The sequence below is a fragment of the Ranitomeya variabilis genome, chromosome 4 (assembly GCF_051348905.1).
Source record: "Ranitomeya variabilis isolate aRanVar5 chromosome 4, aRanVar5.hap1, whole genome shotgun sequence".
Classification (NCBI taxonomy): Eukaryota; Metazoa; Chordata; class Amphibia; order Anura; family Dendrobatidae; genus Ranitomeya; species Ranitomeya variabilis.
The window spans coordinates 266,517,114-266,541,876 of NC_135235.1; the positions used below are offsets into that span (position 1 = coordinate 266,517,114).

The 24,763-nt window shown below is 44.4% G+C and overlaps 1 protein-coding gene across 4 annotated transcripts in view; it reads right to left on the reverse strand.

Annotated features, from left to right (window-relative positions):
* Window positions 1–24,763, reverse strand: part of LOC143764357 (uncharacterized) — a 39,262-nt gene that overhangs the window by 12,693 nt on the left and 1,806 nt on the right. The window contains exons 1-5 of one of the 4 annotated variants that reach the window (XM_077249822.1): window positions 17,031–17,157; window positions 14,167–14,223; window positions 10,749–10,883; window positions 3,281–3,361; window positions 1,447–1,531 (exon numbers count right to left, since the gene is read on the reverse strand). In XM_077249822.1, coding sequence (XP_077105937.1) covers window positions 1,447–1,531; window positions 3,281–3,361; window positions 10,749–10,883; window positions 14,167–14,213 — 348 coding nt within the window. In that variant the 5' untranslated portion in view covers window positions 14,214–14,223; window positions 17,031–17,157. Of the gene's footprint in view, window positions 1–1,446; window positions 1,532–3,280; window positions 3,362–10,748; window positions 10,884–14,166; window positions 14,224–17,017; window positions 17,158–24,763 lie in introns of those variants that run through there. The other 3 variants (XM_077249824.1, XM_077249821.1, XM_077249820.1) reach the window with 3 other exon arrangements.

Below are 24,763 nucleotides of genomic sequence, written 5' to 3' on the forward strand. Positions count from 1 at the left end.
ATATCAGTCCAGGAGGTGAAAAAAGATCCTGGGAGCTTAAGACTGGGATCTAAGAGGTAACGTTTTTCCAGGCCTGGCTTGTCACTCTCCACAACAAGATCCCACTCTTAAGCCTCTCTCCTAGCCAAATCAGATCTCATGCTTTGCACTGAGGAGAGGTAACACCCCGAAACAGGTGTCTACAAACTGAGACGCTGGTTTGGTTTTTATCCTAAGTCATGTAGCAAGCTTCGATGACTTTTAGGATTGCTACTTCTAGTAAGTGGCAGTTGAGGTCAAGTCCTCTTCCGCTCTAAAGAGACTATTTGCATATTTCATTTCCCAGAGGAGAATTTCATGGCGTATAAGACTCCTCACACTGGCAAGTCATTCTCCAAACGTTACCCCTTATATCCCCCAAAAAGGAAGGAATCAGAACTCAACCTCACTGATCCCTACAGGTCCTGGTTTGATACTTACCCGTTTCTTGCTCCTGGCCTTCTCTTGACACACGTACAAGAACATCCAATCACCGGCAAAAACGTGTCATTGTCGTGGCCAGTGAATGACAGAGAGGGCATCTCTGACTACTTCTTTCTCAACACACAGGGCTGAGAAGCAGAGACTGGGGAGAACGGGCAAGTTACGGGATCGGTGAGGATTACTATCACTTTATATTTATACCAGTCTCCACCAGTTTTAATAGATATGAACAGCATCTTTAACTTGTTTTTCCTTTATCTGCTATTACCTATTTTTCGCCCGCGAAGCCAACTAATTGCCAAAGATATAAAGTCGTAAAAAAATGGGGGCACCCAAAGGTGTCACCCGGAGTCCTGGTCATCTGTCTCACTGGGTACCAAATTCAAGTTGCATCAATAATGGGCATACAGTTACAATGTTCATGTGGATCCTCACCAAAAAGCTATGTAAATTCGGTCCGTGAAAAAAACTGACCAATGTTACTGAATAGATGAGCAAATTTACCCTGTAAGAAAAAAAAATTGCTGCATGCATTAGTCCTTTCCATATGTCGGATGAAACTCGCGCAAAAATCTAATATCCCATATGGAACATTCGTGTAGATTCTGATACATTGCAATTCTATAACATAGGAAACTATCTGGTCTGGTCAATCTTAAAACCGCTCATGTATAAAAACAGATGACGATACGGATGCAAAAATGGCCATTTTTTTCTGCCTGAAAAATGATTGATTTTTTTATATACTTGTGTGAACTCAGCCAAATCCGATCACAGGCATGACGCCAGGGCAGTAGTGTAGTACCATGCTTATTATTGCCACAGATTCTACACGGAAAAGCAGGTGATTTGCACAATTGCATGATAATGTGGTGAATCCGAATCTACAGCACAAGGGTCGGACCCGTGGACATAGATTGCTGATAGGTTTCCTTTCTGGGAAGTGATATGACTGCGGGTGATGGGACTATGACATTCACTTACTGCGGTCGGCTGCCCTCGGACGCGCTCAGTGCTCCTCACTAATATCGGTTTAGGAAAGAACGGATCGTATTTAGAACTTCTCCTCCTAGAATGGAAAATATGCAGAAATTGAAAACTACAGGTACAGGTAATGTCACATACAGGTGCTTCTCACAACATTAGAATATCATCAAAAAGTGAATTTATTTCAGTTCTTCAATGCAAAAAGTGAAACTCCTATAGAGTCATTACACAGAGTGATCTATTTCAAGTGTTTATTTCTGTTAATGTTGATGATTATGGCTTACAGCCAATGAAAACCCAAAAGTCATTATCTCAGTAAGTTAGAATAATTAATAAAAAAAACCTGCAAAGGCTTCTTAAGAGTTTAGGAAGGTCCCTTAGTCTGTTTCAGTAGCTCCACAATCATGGGGAAGACTGCTGACTTGACAGATGTCCAGAAGGCAGTCACTGACACACTCCACAAGGAGGATAAGCCACAAAAGGTCATTACTTCTTCTACGTTCATTGTCTATGGAACTGTTGGAGAATGTTAAGCTCAATGTTTCTCCATTTCTGATAGTCCATGGAACAGAGGATGAGCATGATAACCTCCATTACAGTCCCCATTCTTGGGACTGATGAGGGTCCCACTTGGACCCCTAGCAATCAGATAATGATAAATTGGATTTTGATAAAATCCCTTTAAGGCAACGTGTGCAGAGAGTATCTCAGAGCAGTTGGACTCTTTACCTTAATTTTTCAGTGCTACTCCAAGAATGTAAGAAAGTCAGGTAGGACCGAGATAAATCCCGATACTGCAGGTCTTGATTAGATGCACCTGGCTAGCTTTGACTAAGAACAAGGACATGTGTTCATCTTTCTTTTTTCTCTCAGTAAGCTGGGGAAGCTGACCAGAGTGGGTTGCATTGGAGCTGAGGAGAGACAAACCAGAGTCTCTGAAAGGTTTCTGCACAGGCCGTGTGCACCAACCTGCAAGTATCAGTTGTTGATGTGGACAATAGTCGTTTTGTTTGACCAAACTGGGACTAGCTCAGCCTTGTGAGTAGCCAGGGTCTATTCTGTTTAGTAAGAACCTGGACAAGGCTATGGATTTTGTGTTTATGGTTTGGTTTTTCCGTGCTGTGACATAAAAGTCACATTGTTTTGACACAAGAATCCAGTGCCTGTGTGAACGCTGCCTACTGCTGAGCATGAATCCCTACAATATATATATTGCATTTTTTTTTAATATTCCATCAAAGCTCTTTACGAAATAAAACCACATTATGTGTTCTTCTGCAGGAATGCTACAAGCCCCCGCTTCATCCTTCCCATGCAGCACTATGTAGCAGCTAATGGTTCTTTGCTGCTCCACTAGGCTTTCCGGCATCTTGTCGGAGCAGATGTTGGAGCGGCTTATCCCGATCTCAGAATTATGCAGTATTATGTATGCGTTTGGCTCCTCGCTCTAAACAAAAGATGTTACATTGTATTTGGAGACGGTGCCCTGGGTTGACTCCATTTTCTGAAATTGCAATGCCTGTAATCAGTTCAAGAGGCATGAGATGTGCTTCTATTACAGTACATATTGCAGAGAAGTAATACAGAGAAGGTACGACAGCTGCTGCGAGGCTGTGGCACTGAATGCGAGGAGACGATAGCTGCCGGATCAGACTCGGCTCTAATCATGAGACGTAATATCAAGACTTCACATCCCAAGGTGTCTTCTTCCATCACTGGCAGGTCCATTGGATCAAACACCTTTTCTCTATATCCTAAAACCCGAGATGGAGGATAACCAATCATACCATCTAAATACCAACCCGCTTATAATGCTAGTGTCAAGACTTACCTCTCGTGCTGCTTTTGTGGCTTCGTGTCAGCGTAGTCCAAGCCTACGTTCCCGAGATCCCAATTAGATTTGGATGTGAGGCTGGAATGTAAAATTACGAAAAGGGATAATCCACAAATTCATATGTGACGCAAAGCAATTCTGCAATGTTACAATAGATTGTCCCACTATTCTAACTCTGCACAGAAGTTACGGTATTTTCTTGAGCATGGGCAGAGATCAGCTCCACCCCTACAAGTCTTTGCAAGCCAGATATTCATCTTACAAGGTGCACTGACAGTGCGCTCTGTTGCCAGCTCCTTACTTCTGATCTGAGCCAGTGAGAGGGTGCACTGTCATTGTGCACATTGCTCAGGGACTAACCATTCCCCTGAAATGTAGGTCACTGATGACGCTTCATTTCAGAGGGTCAGAGTCTGCAGTAATGACCAGAGTCTCTGCCCAATGATGACGCTTTGTTTGAGTATCCCAGCATGCACTGGGATTCTGTAACAGTGCATCATCAAAAAGAAAGCAGGGAAAAAATACATAGTGTAGTTAGGGAAGGATGAGGAATTTTTAATGCAAAGTATATTAGAAAATAGTTTAGTTGAAAGTGTTTTTGGCTTGTTACTACTGATCTGAGCCGGTGAAAGAGTGAACTGTCATTGTGCATATCACACAGTGCACATTATGCAGGGACTAGCCCATCCCCTGAAATGAAGGTCACTGATGATCATGTAGATAGGGAAAGATAGGGAATTTTTAATAAAAGTATGTTAGAAAATAGTTTAGATTATGGTATTAAATAGACAGGGATTTAGGATGAAAATTACTTTGTATTTCAGACCAATCATTTCCCTCAATTTTCAAGTTTTTTGCAAACTTCTTCATTTAGAGATTGATTGTAAATGAGCATGTCTAGCCGGCATTACTTCTGGAAATAAGTAATTTGTAAAAAGAGCTTGTAGGAAGGATTTACTGTACATGCGCACACATGAGAGGGATCAGTCTGCCAATATTGCTGTTATTATTACCCCGCCGATATAGTTACTATGCAAGTGTACTTGGTTTATTGTATGCTTCTTTCATGATTTTTGTGTTGTGATATAATTTCAGCAAAATAAATACAGTTTCCCGAGAAGTTAACAAAGACAGAACAAGAATTCGCTGTGTAAAAGAATTACACAATATGAAAGACCCTATAATGAAAATGTCAGACAAAGGAGGGAGTGCGCCTCTCCGCAGATGTCAGTGTGCAGACAAGACGTACTCAGACGGCTTAGCAATACAAATAAAATACATTTTCTCTTCAAAGTTCACTACGGTATATAAAAAAACAGCAGGGGGAAACCTTGCAAAATATCAAACCTAGATACAGATTTAATGGATAGATTCAGCCTTAAACCAACGTGCATGCTCCATCCTGACTCTGTGATAAATGTTTAAAGGGCCTGACATCAAAAAATGAGCAAAACGGAATAATAGGATAAAGTGAACTATAATAGTCCAAGGGGATTTAACTCTTCAATTGCTTATTTTTTTTATTTCTGCATACGAGATAGGAAGCGACTGCACCACCTTCATATCTAAGCTAAAAGTGCCATTCGGAGCCTAGAATTGCAGATTGTACACTGTCTAGAGATGTGAGATCTTAGCTTCTGAAACATGGAGAGACTGGTTTTGGTTACATGTCTTTGTCCGGTTGCATGTAATAATATTGTTGCTTTGTGCTTTGATGATACTGTTGCTGTAGGTGTTGCTGTACTGTTGCTGTAGCTGTTGATGTACTGTTGCTCTAGGTGTTGCTGCACTTTCGCTGTAAGTGTTACTCTACTGTTACTGTAGGTGCTGCTGTACTGTTACTGTAGGTGTTGCTGTACTGTTGCTGTAGGTGTTGCTGTGCTGTTGCTGTACTGTTGCTGTAGGTGTTTCTGTAGGTGTTGCTGGGCTGTTGCTGTAGGTGTTGCTGTAGGTATTTCTGTAAGTGTTGCTGTACTGTTGCTGTACTTTTGCTGTAAGTGTTTCCGTAGATGTTTCTGTAGGTGTTGCTGTACTGTTGCTGTAGGTGTTTCTGTAGGTGTTACTGTAGGTGTTGCTGTACTTTTGCTGTAAGTGTTGCTGTACAGTTGCTGTAGGTGTTACTGTAAGTGTTGCTGTGCTGTTGCTGTAGGTGTTTCTGTAGGTGTTGCTGGGCTGTTGCTGTACTGTTACTGTAGATGTTTCTGTAAGTGTTGCTGTACTGTTGCTGTACATTTGCTGTAAGTGTTGCTGTACTTTTGCTGTAGGTGTTTCTGTAGGTGTTACTGTAGGTGTTGCTGTACTTTTGCTGTAAGTGTTGCTGTACAGTTGCTGTAGGTGTTACTGTATGTGTTGCTGTGCTGTTGCTGTAGGTGTTTCTGTAGGTGTTGCTGGGCTGTTGCTGTACTGTTACTGTAGATGTTTCTGTAAGTGTTGCTGTACTGTTGCTGTACATTTGCTGTAAGTGTTGCTGTACTTTTGCTGTAGGTGTTTCTGTAGGTGTTACTGAAGATGTTGCTGTACTGTTGCTGTAGGTGTTGCTGTACTTTTGCTGTAAGTGTTGTAACAGTTGCTGTAGGTGTTACTGTAGGTGTTGCTGTGCTGTTGCGGTACTGTTGCTGTAGGTGTTGCTGTAGGTGTTGCTGTACTGTTGCTGTAGCTGTTGCTGTACTGTTGTTGTAGGTGTTGCTGCACTTTCACTGTAAGTGTTACTGTACTGTTACTGTAGGTGCTGCTGTACTGTTACTGTAGGTGTTGCTGTACTGTTGCTGTAGGTGTTGCTGTACAGTTGCTGTAGGTGTTACTGTAGGTGTTGCTGTGCTGTTGCTGTACTGTTGCTGTAGGTAAAACCACAGAAAAACAGGCAAAGGTGCTTACCTGTCTAGGCCTCAAATCAAATGCACTCTCATGGATCCAGTTGCTGTGCATACTCTGTGTGAACATTGCTGCAGATTATTTATTTGCACTGGTGTGCCCAGCGGCCAATCCCTGATTGTAGGCTGGCTGTCTCATTTGGTATTACCACACCTGTGTAGTCGCCATCTTTACTTGGGGCCCACTGCACCATGAGAGTGCATTTGATTTGAAGCCTAGACAGGTAAGCACCTTTGCCTGTTTTTCTGTGGTGTTTTTTCTAGAATAGTGGAGGTTTTTTCCTCCTTTTTTTCCTCTTGTTGTGGTTTTTACTGTTGCTGTAGGTGTTGCTGTAGGTGTTTCTGTAGGTGTTGCTGGGCTGTTGCTGTACTGTTGCTGTAGGTGTTTCTGTAAGTGTTGCTGTACTGTTGGTGTACTTTTGCTGTAAGTGTTGCTGTAGATGTTTCTGTAGGTGTTGCTGTACTGTTGCTGTAGGTGTTTCTGTAGGTGTTACTGTAGGTGTTGCTGTACTTTTGCTGTAAGTGTTCCTGTACAGTTGCTGTAGGTGTTACTGTAAGTGTTGCTGTGCTGTTGCTGTAGGTGTTGCTGTAGGTGTTTCTGTAGGTGTTGCTGTGCTGTTGCTGTACTGTTACTGTAGATGTTTCTGTAAGTTTTGCTGTACTGTTGCTGTACATTGGCTGTAAGTGTTGCTGTACTTTTGCTGTAGGTGTTTCTGTAGGTGTTACTGTAGGTGTTGCTGTACTGTTGCTGTAGGTGTTGCTGTACTTTTGCTGTAAGTGTTGTAACAGTTGCTGTAGGTGTTACTGTAGGTGTTGCTGTGCTGTTGCGGTACTGTTGCTGTAGGTGTTGCTGTAGGTGTTGCTGGGTTGTTGCTGTACTGTTGATGTAGGTGTTGCTGAAGGTGTTTCTGTAAGTGTTGCTGTACTGTTGCTGTACTTTTCCTGTACTGTTGCTGTAGATGTTTCTGTAGGTGTTGCTGTACTGTTGCTCTAGGTGTTGCTGTACTGTTGCTGAGGGTGTTGCTGTAGGTGTTTCTGTAGGTGTTGCTGTACTGTTGCTGTAGGTGTTGCTGTACTGCTGCTGTAGGTGTTTCTGTAGGTGTTGCTGTACTGTTGCTGTACTGTTGCTGTGGGTGTTGCTGTGGGGATGCTGTAGGTGTTGCTGTACTGTTGCTGTAGGTGTTTCTGTAGGTGTTGCTGTATTGTTGCTGTGGGTGTTTCTGTAGGTGTTTGTTGCTTTAGTTATTGCTGTACTGTTGCAGTAGGTGTTTATGTGTTTCTGTAGGTATTGCTGTACTGTTGCTGTCTGTACTGTTGCTGTACTATAGCTGTAGGTGTTGCTGTACTGTTACTGTAGGTGTTGCTGTAATGCTACTGTAGGTGTTTCTGTAGGTGTTGCTGTACTGTTACTGTAGGTGTTTCTGTAGGTGTTGCTGTACTGTTGCTGTGGGTGTTGCTTTAGGTATTGCTGTACTGTTGCTGTACTATTGCTGTAGGTGTTACTGTAGGTGTTGCTGCACTTTCACTGTAAGTGTTACTGTACTGTTACTGTAGGTGCTGCTGTACTGTTACTGCAGGTGTTGCTGTACTGTTGCTGTAGGTGTTGCTGTACTTTCACTGTAAGTGTTACTGTACTGTTACTGTAGGTGCTGCTGTACTGTTACTGTAGGTGTTGCTGTACTGTTGCTGTAGGTGTTGCTGTACTTTTTCTGTAAGTGTTGCTGTACAGTTGCTGTAGGTGTTACTGTAGGTGTTGCTGTGCTGTTGCTGTACTGTTGCTGTAGGTGTTGCTGTAGGTGTTTCTGTAGGTGTTGCTGGGCTGTTGCTGTACTGTTGCTGTAGGTGTTGCTGTAGGTGTTTCTGTAGGTGTTGCTGTACTGTTGCTGTAGGTGTTTCTGTAGGTGTTACTGTAGGTGTTGCTGTACTTTTGCTGTAAGTGTTGCTGTACAGTTGCTGTAGGTGTTACTGTAAGTGTTGCTGTGCTGTTGCTGTAGGTGTTGCTGTAGGTGTTTCTGTAGGTGTTGCTGGGCTGTTGCTGTACTGTTACTGTAGATGTTTCTGTAAGTGTTGCTGTACATTTGCTGTAAGTGTTGCTGTACTTTTGCTGTAGGTGTTTCTGTAGGTGTTACTGTAGGTGTTGCTGTACTGTTGCTGTAGGTGTTGCTGTACTTTCGCTGTAAGTGTTGTAACAGTTGCTGTAGGTGTTACTGTAAGTGTTGCTGTGCTGTTGCTGTAGGTGTTGCTGTAGGTGTTTCTGTAGGTGTTGCTGGGCTGTTGCTGTACTGTTACTGTAGATGTTTCTGTAAGTGTTGCTGTACATTTGCTGTAAGTGTTGCTGTACTTTTGCTGTAGGTGTTTCTGTAGGTGTTACTGTAGGTGTTGCTGTACTGTTGCTGTAGGTGTTGCTGTACTTTTGCTGTAAGTGTTGTAACAGTTGCTGTAGGTGTTACTATAGGTGTTGCTGGGTTGTTGCTGTACTGTTGATGTAGGTGTTTCTGTAAGTGTTGTTGTACTGTTGCTGTACTTTTACTGTACTGTTGCTGTAGATGTTTCTGTAGGTGTTGCTGTACTGTTGCTCTAGGTGTTGCTGTACTGTTGCTGAGGGTGTTGCTGTAGGTGTTTCTGTAGGTGTTGCTGTACTGTTGCTGTAGGTGTTGCTGTACTGCTGCTGTAGGTGTTTCTGTAGGTGTTGCTGTACTGTTGCTGTACTGTTGCTGTGGGTGTTGCTGTGGGGATGCTGTACTGTTGCTGTAGGTGTTTCTGTAGGTGTTGCTGTAGGTGTTTCTGTAGGTATTGCTGTAGGTGTTTGTTGCTTTAGGTATTGCTGTACTGTTGCTGTAGGTGTTTCTGTGATTCTGTAGGTATTGCTGTACTGTTGCTGTACTATTGCTGTAGGTGTTGCTGTACTGTTACTGTAAGTGTTGCTGTAGGTGTTGCTGTACTGTTACTGTAGGTGTTTCTGTAGGTGTTGCTGTACTGTTACTGTAGGTGTTTCTGTAGGTGTTGCTGTATTGTTGCTGTGGGTGTTTCTGTAGGTGTTTGTTGCTTTAGGTATTGCTGTACTGTTGCAGTAGGTGTTTATGTGTTTCTGTAGGTATTGCTGTACTGTTGCTCTACTGTTGCTGTACTATTGCTGTAGGTGTTGCTGTACTGTTACTGTAGGTGTTGCTGTACTGTTACTGTAGGTGTTTCTGTAGGTGTTGCTGTACTGTTACTGTAGGTGTTTCTGTAGGTGTTGCTGTACTGTTGCTGTGGGTGTTGCTTTAGGTATTGCTGTACTGTTGCTGTACTATTGCTGTAGGTGTTACTGTAGGTGTTGCTGTACTGTTACTGTAGGTGTTTCTGTAGGTGTTGCTGTACTGTTGCTGTACTATTGCTATAGGTGTTACTGTAGGTGTTGCTGTACTGTTGCTGTAGGTGTTTCTGTAGGTGTTTTTTGCTCTGTTGCTGCAGGTGTTGCTGTAGCTGTTGCTGTACTGTTGCTGTACTATTGCTGTAGGTGTTACTGTAGGTGTTGCTGTACTGTTACTGTAGGTGTTTCTGTAGGTGTTGCTGTACTGTTGCTGTACTATTGCTGTAGGTGTTACTGTAGGTGTTGCTGTACTGTTGCTGTAGGTGTTTCTGTCGGTGTTTTTTGCTCTGTTGCTGCAGGTGTTGCTGTAGCTGTTGCTGTACTATTGCTGTAGGTGTTACTGTAGGTGTTGCTGTACAGTTACTGTAGGTGTTTCTGTAGGTGTTGCTGTACTGTTGCTGTGGGTGTTGCTTTAGGTATTGCTGTACTGTTGCTGTACTATTGCTGTATGTGTTACTGTAGGTGTTGCTGTAGGTATTGCTGTACTGTTACTGTAGGTGTTTCTGTAGGTGTTGCTGTACTGTTGCTGTACGATTGCTGTAGGTGTTACTGTAGGTGTTGCTGTACTGTTGCTGTAGGTGTTTCTGTAGGTGTTTGTTGCTCTGTTGCTGCAGGTGTTGCTGTAGCTGTTGCTGTACTGTTGCTGTTCTATTGCTGTAGGTGTTGCTCTACTGCTGCATGTGCTAATTATATAGCTTGGCTCTTTGCAATTGTAGTCATGCCAAGAAATACATTGTTATTGATGCAGCACAAAGAGACTTCACATCTTAATAGAGCCATAACAAAGGGGCGACTTTCAGTTCCAGGGAGGCAAGCACTTGGACAATAGCAAGAGCTAAGTATGCTGGGGAGTGAAAACAAAAAGTGATAGGAGGTTCCAGAACCTATCGTGTTGACAGAATGCTATTGAATATAAACTTCTCACTAAAAAAGGAAAGGATGCCGAGTTACAGAGCCTGACAGATGCTGGCCACCTTAGACTGGTACAGGTACTAAAATCATTTTTAAATCAAGTTGCTGGGAGTGAAGACAGCAAGACTATGAGGGTCTACAGGTGATGTGTGAAAGGACAGGTATCCTCTAAGTGTTAATAAGACTGAGCTGTTCCTCAAGTAAAATGCAAAATGTTTACACAAATGAGATGAATTTTTTTGCAATATAAGAAATGTTTTCATTGGTGAATCATTCGTGTGAGCAGAACCATAATCCCAATGAAGGACGCATATTAGTAATTCAGCCCTACCTCGGCAGGAACGGCCTCGGCAGACTCTTGTTTTTCTGTTTCGCCGACATGGCTTTTTCATACGAGGTCATGGCGATGAGGTCATCCCATTCTGCTCGTGGTAAAAGGCCGTATTGTTGTCGTACACGGCTCAAACTGCGAAATACAAAAAGGCCTTTGTGTGTATTTATTAATTAAAGGTAAGAAGAGAGTAAACAGATGCCATCTTGGGAAAAGGGCATCTCTGTGTGATGGAAGTATTAGGAAGGTTGTCTAAAAACAATGAATAATAATAATATTTATCATCCTCATAATAATCATCATCATCCTCATCATCATAATCCTCCTTATCATCCTCATCCTCCTCCTCCTCCTCCTCCTCCTCATAATCCTCCTCATCCTAATCATCCTCCTACTCTTACTCATCATCCTTATCCTACTCCGCATCATTCTCATCATCCTCCTCCTCATCATAATCATCCTCATCATCCTCATGATTATAATCCTCATAAACATCATCATCATCCGCATAATTCTCCTTATAATCCTCCTCGTCATCATAATCCTCCTCATAATCCTCTTAATCCTAATCCTCCTCCTCATCATTCTCATCCTCCTCCCCCTCATCATCATCCTCCTTATCCTCATCATCCTCCTACTCATCCTCCTCATCATCATCTTCCTCATCATAATCCTCCTCAAAATCCTCCTCATCCTAATCATCCTCCTCCTCATCTTCATCATCATCCTCCTCCTCACTATCCTGCTCATCCTCCTCCTCATTCTCAACATCAGCCTCATCATCATCTTCCTCCTCCCCACCTTCCTCCTCATCCTCATCCTCCTCCTCCTCATCATCATCCTCATCCATTCCACATCAGGAGAAGCTGAAAATCTAACATGTAACTGCAGAACGCTCTGTTGTTGATGAGTCTGTTGGAAAGACAGAAATGGCCGCACTACAGGGGACAGAAATCACTGAGCTTCTCTCTAGTTTATCTTATTTACTGACATTTTCTTCACATTATCTACTGAGCCCAGTTGACACATATTTTGCAATGCTCCAAAGGGGGAAGTTACCAGCCCCAAAGGGAAATATTAACAACTTAGCCTTTAATAATATAGGATGAAAAAAAATGGGAGAATGTGCTCATATTAAAATACAAAGCATAGTGCTGCTGACGCATTTTGTTTTTCTACCCGAAACGCACAAGCATTATGGTTTCTTTGTTAGAATGCGTACATTCTCACAACTTTTGTTATCCCATGTGATTAAAGGCTTAATGAAGTTGTCCACTACTTGGACAGCTCCTTGTCATACCCCTGTCTTGTGCTTTGTGCACACAAAATCTTGTTGCAGAGTTTTCGGAGCAGAAACTGAGTGGAACTTCTATGTTTTAGAAAAGTTTTGAATTTTTGGAATGGGATTTGGAAAGTTTCCACTCAGTTTCTTCCTTGAAATCTTCTCTGTGAGCACAAACCCTTGAAAGACTCTTTCTGTTTATTTCTATTGTAAAACCACTTTGTTCATATGTTTAGTCTTTCGATGTTTTTTCTTCCACTTCAGGTTCGAAAAAACACTTGGTTTGAGAATAGAAATGCCTCCTTCTTAAAAATGACTCAAATTAGGCACCGTATAATCAGAAGGCTGCAAAAACGTTTCAGGATTACAAAAAACTCTGCAAAAAATGCTTCAGGAAAAGAAAAAGCTTCTAAAAAAAAAACTCAACAAAAATGAGAATTTCTTGGAGCAGATTCCATTGGAAAACTCATCATAGTTTTTTTTTTGAGGGGGTCAAAAACCATGTGTTTTTCAAGAAGAAACCATTTCAGCAAACTTCTGTTTTCTGGAAGTCTTTGGAGGAGTTTTTATTCATCTTAAATGGTTTTTGGAATTGTTTTTTTTTTCCTGAAGCGTTGTTTGCAGTAATTTCATATGTTTTTTGTTTCATCAGGCATTTATCAAAAGATTGTCAAGAAAAGTAAAGCTTAAAAAACTCCTTATATGACAAGAAAAGTGGATTTCCCATAGAAATGAATTGGAAGAGTTTTTGAAGAAGTTTTTGAAGAGTACTGTATATTGGAGAGGATCCACTCCAAAAAAAAAAAAAACTCCTAAAAAAAGAAAGAATTCCAGCATATACAGATGTAGCAATACAGTAATTTATGCACTGGAGAAAATATGATTCCTCATGCACACAATGGAGCCCGATTGGCAGCACATGGACTCACTGTGGTTTCATACTCTGGAAGTGTAAGGAGGTGGCGGAGACCCTCAATTGCCTTCTCTCTCCTGAATAACAAGCACAAGTGCTACGTGCTTCCTAATGTTTTATTGATGTAATGTGCGGTTTTACAATGTTCTTGTATGTGATGTTTAATACTGTAATATAAAATGTATTCTTTAGCTAAGGGATAGAATACTAAGGGTTAAACCGTTGGGAGGAGTTAAAAGGGGTACGGGGCAAAGCCTCAGGGATATAGGGAGATGATTTCCGGCTTTTAGGGCAGAGTCTGGGCAGGCATGCCCAGGACGAGACATGCTCCATAGTGAGGACAGAGGATTCTCTGGTCATGGGGATAAAAGTTGATCTAGATGGGCAGCGTGGACGGACACTGACTCTGTGAGATGGCCCCCAGGAGAAATACGAGGTTCAGGACCAGGATGGGAGCTGGTGGTGTGCAACATGCAGAGGCTGTAGGGAAAGCACAGGAAACATTGCCTTGTTTGAACCGTGTTCAGTAAAGTTTTTACCGTTGGAACAGAACTGTGTCTTATGGCGTTTCCTGAGATCTTGTCCCCTGCAACCGAAGTGAACGTGTGCTGAAGGTAACTGACTGTGCCGCAGGACTGGGACTTCACTTGTTTTTACATGTGCAAGGTGCCGGGGTGCTCACTGACTGTGGCTCAGTGAACTCGCTCACAACTACCACCCCGTGCCACCTTGTTACAGAGACATAAGTCCTTTATGTTCTGCCATATGGTGCTTCCATGTAGTAGCGTAATACTGACGTATTTTCTTTTAGAAACATGAGACAATATCTCCATATAACAGAATCCCATAGAATAAAGAGCATTTTGGATTTCAGATGTATCCTACAGATATAATTCCATATGCACAGAGGCAAAAAAAACCTGTAGGACCCAAAACACTTCCATGGACGCATTATTATGGGTTTCTACAACTTGTAGATACTACTTGGTCATAATACCGCCTTATGGTTGAGGGTTAATCCATGAAAAAGTAACTAAGCAAAGCTCTTATGAAAAGTTCCCGATCCATGATGAGATTGGATGAAGGACGGAGGATAAACATCAATGCACTCAGAAATGATGATACTGACACTTTTCTTACTTTTACGAGGTAGAAAAAAAGTGAAAAATTGAATTAATCTTGTGTAAGCGCCAGTATTATATCCACATTTTATCATCCGTTACCTTTCTTGGATGTCCGCCCAAGTTCTGCCGGATTTCATTGACGCCATCGTCTAATTTCTGCAATAATAACAACATTGGCACAATTTTTTTTAATGAAAAAATCAAAGAGGAAGCGACAATCTAAAGTACGTTTCCAATTAGTTTCCTCTTAGGCTATGCGCACGTTGCGGATTTTGCTGCGGATCTGCAGTGGACCTACAGTACAGCTGCGGGTCCGCAGCAGCTTTCCATGCGTTTACACTGCAGTAAGTGGAAAAAAACCAGTTTTAAACAAAAACATACTGAATAACATTTGTGCAGTCTATGAATTTGTTCTGAGAAATAGTATCGCCTCCATCAGATCCTCCATCACAGATTACCTCAAATCTGACCTAATTATTTTAAGCAACCTCTCTACACTAACTTGGGTTGGTGGCAAAGCAGTAACCACATGGGCAACATCTCTAACAATTTCAGGGTATAAAGGAATTGCCTCGTGCACAGTCAGTTTTGATGAACGATTGAACTCTTCTACTTCTTTGAAAGCAAGTGAAAAATGTTGCAGAAATATGGTCAATCTGTTTTCTATGGGAGTGGAATCTTTTTCCCTGCAGTAACGCTTTGCCTGCTCCATGTCGTCCAAATACTTGTCGAAATCAAACTCCTCATCTGATGAGGACGAAGGAACGGCAGCTGCAGCACTGGCAGAAACCGAGTGTTAGGGGTCGAGTTCCCGCCTCTGCACAGGGGGAATCTCAGGCCATCTCCACTGTGGTCTCCCATTCTTCTCCTGCCGTAGTGGAGCCTGCTCAGCAGAGACGTCGGTCCCAGCGTCTCGCTCAGTCTGACTCTGTACAAAGAGTTACTGCTGCCTTTCCTGCTTCTGCCATTGAAGTCAGTGCTGGGCAGCGGTGAGCAGACGCTTCTGGGACTAAGTCCTGCTTTTCTCGTTCTGAGCATGCCCAGAGTAAGGTCTCTCAGTGGAGATCGAGGGTCACATGATCAGATACTGCAGCTAAGGCCATTGGTCCTTCAGGAAGGTCCTGTAGGTGCTCACGCTCTGTGGCAGCCTCTCATTGGTCCTTCTAGGAAGGTCCTGTACGTGCTGCAACCATTTAAGGCTCGCATGGCCGCACGGCCATGCGCTAGTATTGTTCTTTGTTAAGTGCTTTGCGCCAGTGTGGTCACGTGAGAGTGTGTTCAGGGACCTGGCTGAAATAAGCCCCTAGAATGCTGGCACCTCCGGCGAGGAGTTTGTGTTTGTATGTATTCAGAGACCTGGCTGAAATAAGCCCCTAGAATGCTGGCACCTCCGGCGAGGAGTTTTGTGTGCATGCGTGACCACTGACTGCTCTCTGTGTGGGCAGTTAGCCTGTGCCTCTGTGAAGCCTAACAGGGCACAGTGCTTTGCTTTCACGGCTACTCGGTGAATTAACTGAGTTAGTCCATACCGCCATATAGTGCCGCCGTTGGCTAGCAGCAGGTACTCCTGCACGGTGGACCCCGGGCTGCGAACGCACCAATATCAATAAAAACATCTCTATTTACTTGGTGCGTTCCGCTAGCCCTAACACCGAGTCATCTTGCTCTTGGCCGTCCTGTAGCCCACTCATCCTAACTTCTAGCTCAATCAGAGCTTCTTTTCCTTTAGTAAGCTGTTGATCATCCAGCAATATACAATGACTCGGGTCCACATAAACAGCTGCCAGAAGAATTTTATTTTCTAATAGCAGTGTCTCTCTCCGTTTCATTGAAGCAGCAATGCCATCTGCGATTAAACCTCCTCTTTGGGACAGACAAATTCTTCCTTCATAAAAATTCATAAAAATGCCAGGAGTTAAGTCTCAGCTTGTAAATTTTTAGTCACTGTAAATGGGTGATGAAGCAATTCCTTCAATTCAGCCACCTGTGTCCATTGACCTTCATGTAGAGTTACCTGAGGGTTGGTCATATCTACAAGGAAGGGGTTCAGCTCAAGCAATCGCTCAATCATTAAATAGGTGCTGCCGCACCGAGTGGCTTGATCCACAATTGCCCATTTTCCAGCATGTCTCTTCAAGATGGAATCAATTTTAGGGGTTCTGGCAGCAATAGCAAACTATCTCTTATTTCCAGCTGCAGCGTGTGCACAACACAGCGCATGTGATGAATAGAAAAGAGGTGTGAAGCAACTTCAACAAGATCATCTCCTTCAGTCGTGCTCATGCCCAGCGGTGCCAAGAGAAGCAAAGAAAAACTGGTATAAATGTATGTGGGAGAAAGAGGGACGAAATGGGCCCTGAGATTCACAGTCAGGTCCTCCTCAGCCGCACTGTGCTCTGTAAGATGGATGGCTGATAGATGATGTAGATGGGTGATGGAAGCATTATGGATAGATAGGATTGAAGCAGAGATTATATAGGATAGCTACAGAAAATTCAATATCACAATAATTAAATGATTAAATGGGTATTCCTTCCCATTTTTGCCATATTTATGTCAAGCAATCCAGTTCTGCAAATGCATATGTATGATGCCAGATACAAAGAGCTGTGCCCTGTGGCCGCCTGTCACTAATATATAGAGACACCACAGGGGTAGCTCAGTGGACAGCACAACACACACAATGGGATGTAAATGGGGAGGGGAAGGCCCTACTTATAGGGAAATGAGGGATTGACACCTCCTGCTCAAACCTGAGACTGACCTGCACTCCCCTAACACCCTAAGTGGGTACTTCCCCCACCCTCGTCAGGAAACTCGTCCCTCGCTGTCACCTAGCACTGCCCTGGCTAGTGCACTGGCCGGCAAGGGTGCTAGCCTCATCACTGCAGATGGAACAACACAGGGGACAGTGACAAACACGAGACAGACTAGGACAAAAACACCAAACTTAGCTTAATAGCCTTCTCTGCTGAAAAGCACCGCACAGCAGAAGAAAGGCACCAAGACCACGAAACCAGCTGAAACACCACAGCATCCAGAGAGCTCCTTCCTCCAGGCTTGGTCAATATAGAATGCTCTATCACCGACAGTCAGCTGATGCATCAGGTGACTATATAATGGATGGTGGGAGTGGTCACCACCCACATCAGCCGACCTAGCCACTCTGCAGTTGAAGCAGGGTTCCAGCAAGGGAAACTCACATTAACCCCCGCTGGTCCTGAATGGAAAAAAGCTCCATTTAAATCAAAGTGGAACCAGAGCTGCTGCAAATCCAAAAATGGATCGTGACACCACCTTATCCTCGCACTGGGTCAGTGTACGGTTCACCTCCGTGTCCGGCCGGTCCCATATCTTTAATCTCCAGTGTAGGTTTTGCATGTGAGCTGCGGTTATATACTACATATTGTTATATATACATTTTAGTATTGTAATGTTAAAATATATACTTTATTTATATCACAAAAATCCAAAAGTATTTCACAAAAAATTAATGATTGATGATGCCTCCTGTCAAATACAGATCAAAAATGGTCCCCAAAATATGAGTGACATATATTAGTTTATAGATACAGTAGCAATAATGCCTTGGTAATGCCACTCATAAAATTATTCATAGGTCGAAAAACCATTTTCATTCACAAATATAAAATGCCACAGTGCAAGTGTGAATGACAATGAACATATCGTAGGCAATAAACAAAAGGAATGTCCTCAAAAAAAAGGTCCAAACCAAAGTGCTTGAGTGCATGTAAACATTACCAACTTAATGAATATAGTAAGGTGCTTATCCAAACATCATTAACTCAATGGGGAGCCACAAGAGACCTACTTTCTACCCCAACGCGCGTTTTGATAACTTCTTCCAGGGGGCGTGATACATATTGCTACAGTAGATAATTTTCCGTACTGCAGGACAGTATAGATCTCGACCTCGTATAAATATCACACCTAAAAAAAAATTGTCTACATTTAGATTGTTGATAATTGTCATCATTGTGCAAAGAGGAGATGATCACATCATCTGCATGACCGGCTCCAGGATGAGCATAAACTACAGAGAAGAAAAATCAGAAGATTCACCATGCTTAAACCAGTATGGGGAAGTACAAACCACGAGATACGATGTAGCTTCATTCTTCACTCAGGGTTATTGTCACTAATGGATGATGAGAACTAGATGAACATCCAGCCAGAAAGAGGTGAACCCCAAGTTTCAGTGTCATTATCATATATCCCAAGAATCAGTGTGTAATTATTCTATTCCGTAATTGTCAGCATCATTACTCCCTATTCAAGGTATCAGTGTCATTACCTTGTACATAAAGTGTTAGTGTCATTATGCTTTAACCCAAATGTCAATATCATTATGTACTCTTTGGAGAAGGGAAAATGAAGCATACACTGAAAGGAACACCCTGCCTACAGTGAAACATGGCGGGGGGCTTGGGGATGTCTACAGTGAAGCATAGTGGGAGCTTATTGATTCCTACAGTGATGCATGGTGCTGGCTTGGTGATGCTTATAGTGTAGCACAGTAGCAGTTGCCAGGTAATACAGTGGCTGTTGCCAGCTAGAACAGTGGCTCAGCAGTTAGCACTGGAGTGATTGGTTTAACTCTGACCAGCAATAATGAGATTCCACCTCTCAGGTACACTTGAGAAATTAAAATCAATTAACTTATTTGATGCCTTGGGCATCTAGCTTTCTCTTTCATGATCTTGCTGTTGCTGCTTACAAATAATCTCCTGGACAGCATGGTGGATTGGTGGTTAGTAATGTTGTTGAAGTCATGGGTTCAACTCGGACAGAGCATGCTAAGATTTCCCCTCTAAGGCACACTTTAAAAATTGGCTGCAATGGGAACTAGTTACTCTTTTCACAACCTTCTCATAGGTGATGGAAGTCGCAGCAAATTTTAGGCCACACCTCTGACCACACCCATTTCACAACTAGTCACGCCCCAACCACACCCATTTAGCACTTCTGATCACAATGTTTCGTAAACAATAATTATAAACAGAAAAAAATATGGCCACACATGACGCTCCATACTGTGTAATGGCCACACATGACGCTCCATACTGTATAATGGCCACACATGACGCTCCATACTGTATAATGGCCACACAGTGCTCCATACTGTATAATGGCCACACATGATGCTCCTTACTGTATAATGGCCACATGATGCTCCATACTGTATAATGGCTACACATGATGCTCCATACTGTATAATGGCTCCACATGATGCCCCATACTGTATAATGGCCACACACGATGCTCCATACTGTATAATGGCTCCACATGATGCTCCATACTGTATATTGGCCACACAGTGCTCCATACTGTATAATGGCCACACAGTGCTCCATACTGTATAATGGCCACACATGATGCTCCATACTGTATAATGGCCACACATGATGCTCCATACTGTATAAGGCCACACATGATGCTCCATACTGTATAATGGCTCCACATGATGCTCCATACTGTATATTGGCCACACAGTGCTCCATACTGTATAATGGCCACACAGTGCTCCCTACTGTATAATGGCCACACATGATGCTCCATACTGTATAATGGCCACACATGATGCTCCATACTGTATAATGGCCACACATGATGCCCGATACTGTATAATGGCCACATGATGCTCCATACTATATAATGGCCACATGATGCTCCATACTGTATAATGGCCACACATGATGCTCCATACTGTATAATGGCCATTGGCCACATTATGCTCCATACTGTATAATAGCCCCACATGATGCTTCGTACTGTATGATGGCCACACATGATGCTGCGTACTGTATAATGGCCACACATGATGCTCCATACTGTATAATGGCTCCACATGATGCTCCATACTGTATAATGGCGACACAGTGCCCCATACTGTATAATGGCCACACATAATGCTCCATACTGTATAATGGCCACATTATGTTCCATACTGTATAATGGCCCCACATGATGCTGTGTACATTATACTTGCCCCACGTGATGGTCCATACAGTATAATGGCCCCACATGATGCTTTGTACAGTATAATGGCCCCACACAATGCTGGGTACAGTATAATGGTCACACATAATGCTGGGTACAGTATAATGGCCCCTCACGATGCTCCATACAGTATAATGGCCCCACACAATGCTGGGTACAGTATAATGGCCACACATGGTTACCCCACCCCCATCATTGCCTTCTCCATCACTACACACACACACCTTTCACCGTGCTCCCTCACAGCAGCCAGCAGCTTCCACTCCCACGGCGCTGAATGGTGTCATCCAGCTGCGCCGCTGACTGCTCACGTCGCTGCAGCTGTGATACGCCACTGATAAAGACCTCCTGTGCCAGTCAGTGTCAGACTGAGGAGCAATATCTGCTCCGATCCGACACAGCCAGTGTCCGCTCCGTACACCTCGTACACATGCGACTCCGCTCCGTACACCTCATACACACATGGCTCCACTCCATACATCTTGTACACACACGGCACCTCTCCATACACGTGGTACACTCACAGCTCCGCTCCATACACATTGTACACGCTGCTCCGCTCCGTACACCTCATACACACACGGCTCCTCCCCATACACTTCGTATACACACGGCTCCGCTCCATACACCTTATACACACACGGCTCCGTTCCGTACACCTCGTACACACACGACTCCGCTCCGTACACCTCATACACACACGGTTCCTCTCCATACACCTCGTACACACACGGCTCCACTCCGTACACTTCGTACATACACGGCTCTGCTCCATACACCTTATACACACACGGCTCTGCTCCGTACATCTCATACACATATGGCTCCACTCCGTACACACGGCTCCGCTCCATACACCTCGTACACACACGGCTCTGCTCCATACACCTCGTACACACACGGCTCCGCTCCATACACATTGCACACGCTGCTCCACTCTGTATACCTTGTACACATATGGCTCTGCTCCGCACACCTCGTACACACGTGGCTCTGCTCTGTACACTTCGTACACACGTGGCTCTGCTCCATACACGTCTTACACACACGACTCTGCTCCATACACCTTTCACACGCAGCTCCGCTCCGTACACGTCTTACACACACGACTCTGCTCCATACACCTTTCACACGCTGCTCTGATCCATACACCTCGTACACACATGGCTCTGCTACATCCACACTGTAAACACCTCCTGACCTCACACATACGCTTACCTTCCTCCAGCGCCATGACAATCAGCAGAGTCCTGTACACGGAGGTCCTCCCGATCATGTGATCCCCTGACTCCTCCGATCCTGTGACCTCATCACAGGTCCTGTGTGCACAGAGCAGCCAATATGCTGCTCTGCGGGTGCAGGGGCTCAAGGAGCTGACCGGGTGATATACACACCTCCCAACCAGTGCGGGACAACTAATGTCCCGCCCGGGATCGCGGGGCTGACTGTCAAAATCGGGACAGTCCCGCTGGATCCGGGATGGTTGGGAGGTATGCTGAGAAGGATCAGGGCATCAGCCCCTAGGCCATCCAGGCTTCCAGAGTTGGGTGGTAACTGTAAGCTGAGTTGCTGTGTGGTTTTCATAACCAGTAGTGAAGTGTTTTTTCCGGAGCTCCATAGCAACAGAGAATCAGTGAGAGATTGTGCAAGAACAAACACGTGCTTCACATAAGATTCACGCTATGGGCTGCCGGGGAGAAAATGCCGTGAGTACTGGGCTGTTCTGGAAGTTTCAGACTCCAGGAAACCTTTGTCCCAGAAGGGATTACAGCAGCAGGGAGCTCATACTGAATTACAGCAGAGAGAGATAATTCCCATTGTGCAGAGCATACTGTATACCTGGTGAGAGTTGTATTCCATCCTCTGAAACTGCATCTGTGTGACGCCTGCCGCACCTCCTCCTGGTTCGCAGTATACTTACCTCTCCCGGCGCACTTCTCTGGCTGCTGCCGCTCCGGCTGGGTCTTCTTCCGGCTCGCGCTTGTCCGGCTCTGCGCGTTCCCGGTGTGTCCGTGCGCCACCTGGCCTACTCACTTCCGGTCTCCTTGCTGGCTCCTGGTTCCTGGCGGTGGCGCATGCGCACTCCTCCCTCCGGCTCCAGTGGCGCACGAGCACTCCCTCTGGCCGGCCTTCATTCGTCCAGCTCTTCCTTTCCATGATGCGTCTGGTTTCCTGACCTGGAAGTTCTACTGGACGCTTCCTTTATCAGGTAGCCTCTCCCTTTGTCCTTTGCCTGTTTGTCTATTGTTCTCCGCACTAGATTCAGGTGCCTCGCTCTCTAGCTCCTCTGGTTCTCGGCCAGTCTGTTCAGTATTCGGTGCGTTTCTTATCCTGTGCTCTCCTGCTTTGTTACCTCTCTGCGTGCCCGCTTTGTGCCTTTCTCCATCCATGCCCTCTCCTTGTTTGTTTTCCGTTTTTTGTGTCTCCTGAGTATCCTCCGTCCATTTTCCTCATTCTGTGCCACATCTATCCCTCCCGGTATCTCCTGCCTCCGCTTCCTGTTTTCCCCACCTGCCTCTTGTGTTTCTCCTACGTCCTGTCCCCGGGCATCAGCGTCCATCGCAATAGTCTCCTTTGGGCCTGCCCCTGACGCTCCCTGTGGTCTACCAGGCCAGCTCACCCTTGGGAGGTTCGTTGTTGTGGTCTACCGGGTTCACCCTAGGAGTTCCACAAACCCTACAATCTGGACTTCAGTACATGGTAAAGTAACTTTCCCTGTCTCCTGCCTTATTACTCTATACCATCTACTTCCATCACTATCCCTAGGGGGCCAGGCCTAGTTGGAGGGGGTTAAACACCTGCACTGCCATCTTCACCTACCCCTCAGGGATCATCTGAAGTGCAGGCAGTCTTACAGCCGAACACTCTAACTGGCGTCACAAATTCTTTTTCTAATTTTTGTCTTCCTTTTCCTTTTTATTTTTAATCCCTATTTCACTGTCCTCGGAGCACAGGCACAGGGCACGGCCGCCATCCCCGTGACCCCCAGAATCTAACGCTGCCCGGTGACCTGAGTACCCCACTCTGGGCAATACACACCAATAAGCAGTAGTACATAGTAGTTGTAATATATGCAATAATTATTCCGACAGGTTAGCATTGTAGGTTTCCATTGTTCGGGTTATTGGTTCAAATCTAACCAAACCATTTTCCACCAGGTACAGACTGAGGCTGAAATTCAGTCCTGTCATTTGAAATCACACAGGCCCATGTTGTCCCTGTCCCCATGAACCAGATGGGATATATTACCAATATTACCCTGGATGGAGGAAAGGAAGATTTTCTACAAGACCAATATTTCTAATGCTACCCGTGGCCTGCTCGGGTAAGTGATGGAGTCAGCGACTTTGTGCTCCATCACAACTCTTAACAGTATGGATGTCTTGAGAACACCGATTCTGTTAACAACGTAGCAGACAAGGTGGCCCATGATCAGACAGGCCCTTCTGGCATTTGCCAGAATTGCCACATGGCCAGTCCAGCCCTGGCTGCAACACATGCAGGGATTGTCTGGTACATCATGCGCTATAATTATTGTATGTTATTGCTATGACTATAAATATTAGTTTCTTGCAGTAATGCATGTTATAACCTGCACAGATCACAATGCTTTTCTATTATGTTACTATCGGTCATCCACTTAAAAAGCAAGAAGAGACAGACATGCTCCAGCCCGGTCCATGCGACATGAAATCAGCATTCTGTCACATAGCCATCAGAAAAATAGCGGCTTCCATCAGCATCTGTCAGAGGGAAAACAGTACACAACATAACCTCGGCAACTGTTATAAATATCAGGAAAAGCTACATTTCTCATTTTTGCTCGCTGACTGCTCTGTCTACGGGTGACAGAAAATAAAATATCGATGGTATTTTAGAGGCATTTACAGGAGATTGCCGGTGAAATTATTCTTCACGTATGGACCAATCCAATATTTTAGAGGCATTTACAGGAGATTGTCTGCGAAATTATTCTTCACGTATGGACCAATCCAATATGTTAGAGGCATTTACATGAGATTGCTGGAGAAATTATTCTTCACGCATGGACCAATCCAAAAGGCTTTATAGGAATCCAGTAATTATCAGATTTTCTGCAAACTTCATGTATATTGTAGGCAAGAAAATTTCACTTAAAGAAGTTGCTATAAGCGAACCCTTCGGAGACGCGGAGGTCAACCGAGCATTTTACTGAGGCCCTAGATAAATTGTACAGGGTCAGGGAACCCAAATCTGTCAGACAGTAGTAAAAAAAACTGGATCTACACATCTAATGTGCATATTGTCAGGACTAGGACAACCCCTTAGGTGGACCCACTGGACAGCGGTAGCGAACCTCCCTAGGGCGAGTAGACCTGGTGAACCACCCCCCTATACAGGGAGCGTTAGGAGCAGGCCCAGGGGAGACTACCGCCATGGCAGCTGGTACCTCGGGGCGGACAACAAGAATTGCAGCGAGAGTCAGGAAGGACTGGCGGGCGGAATGACACTGCAGAGACACAGGGGCACAAGCAAGACTGAAACTACGTAGTTACTTGAAGACAAGAGGACACAAACAGACTGGAGAAACCGGCAGGCTGGTATGGCTTGAGACACAGGAACACGGGCAGGCAGGAGACACTGGTAGACTGGTACGGCAGAGACACAGGAAGGCAGGGATGAGACACTGGCAAGC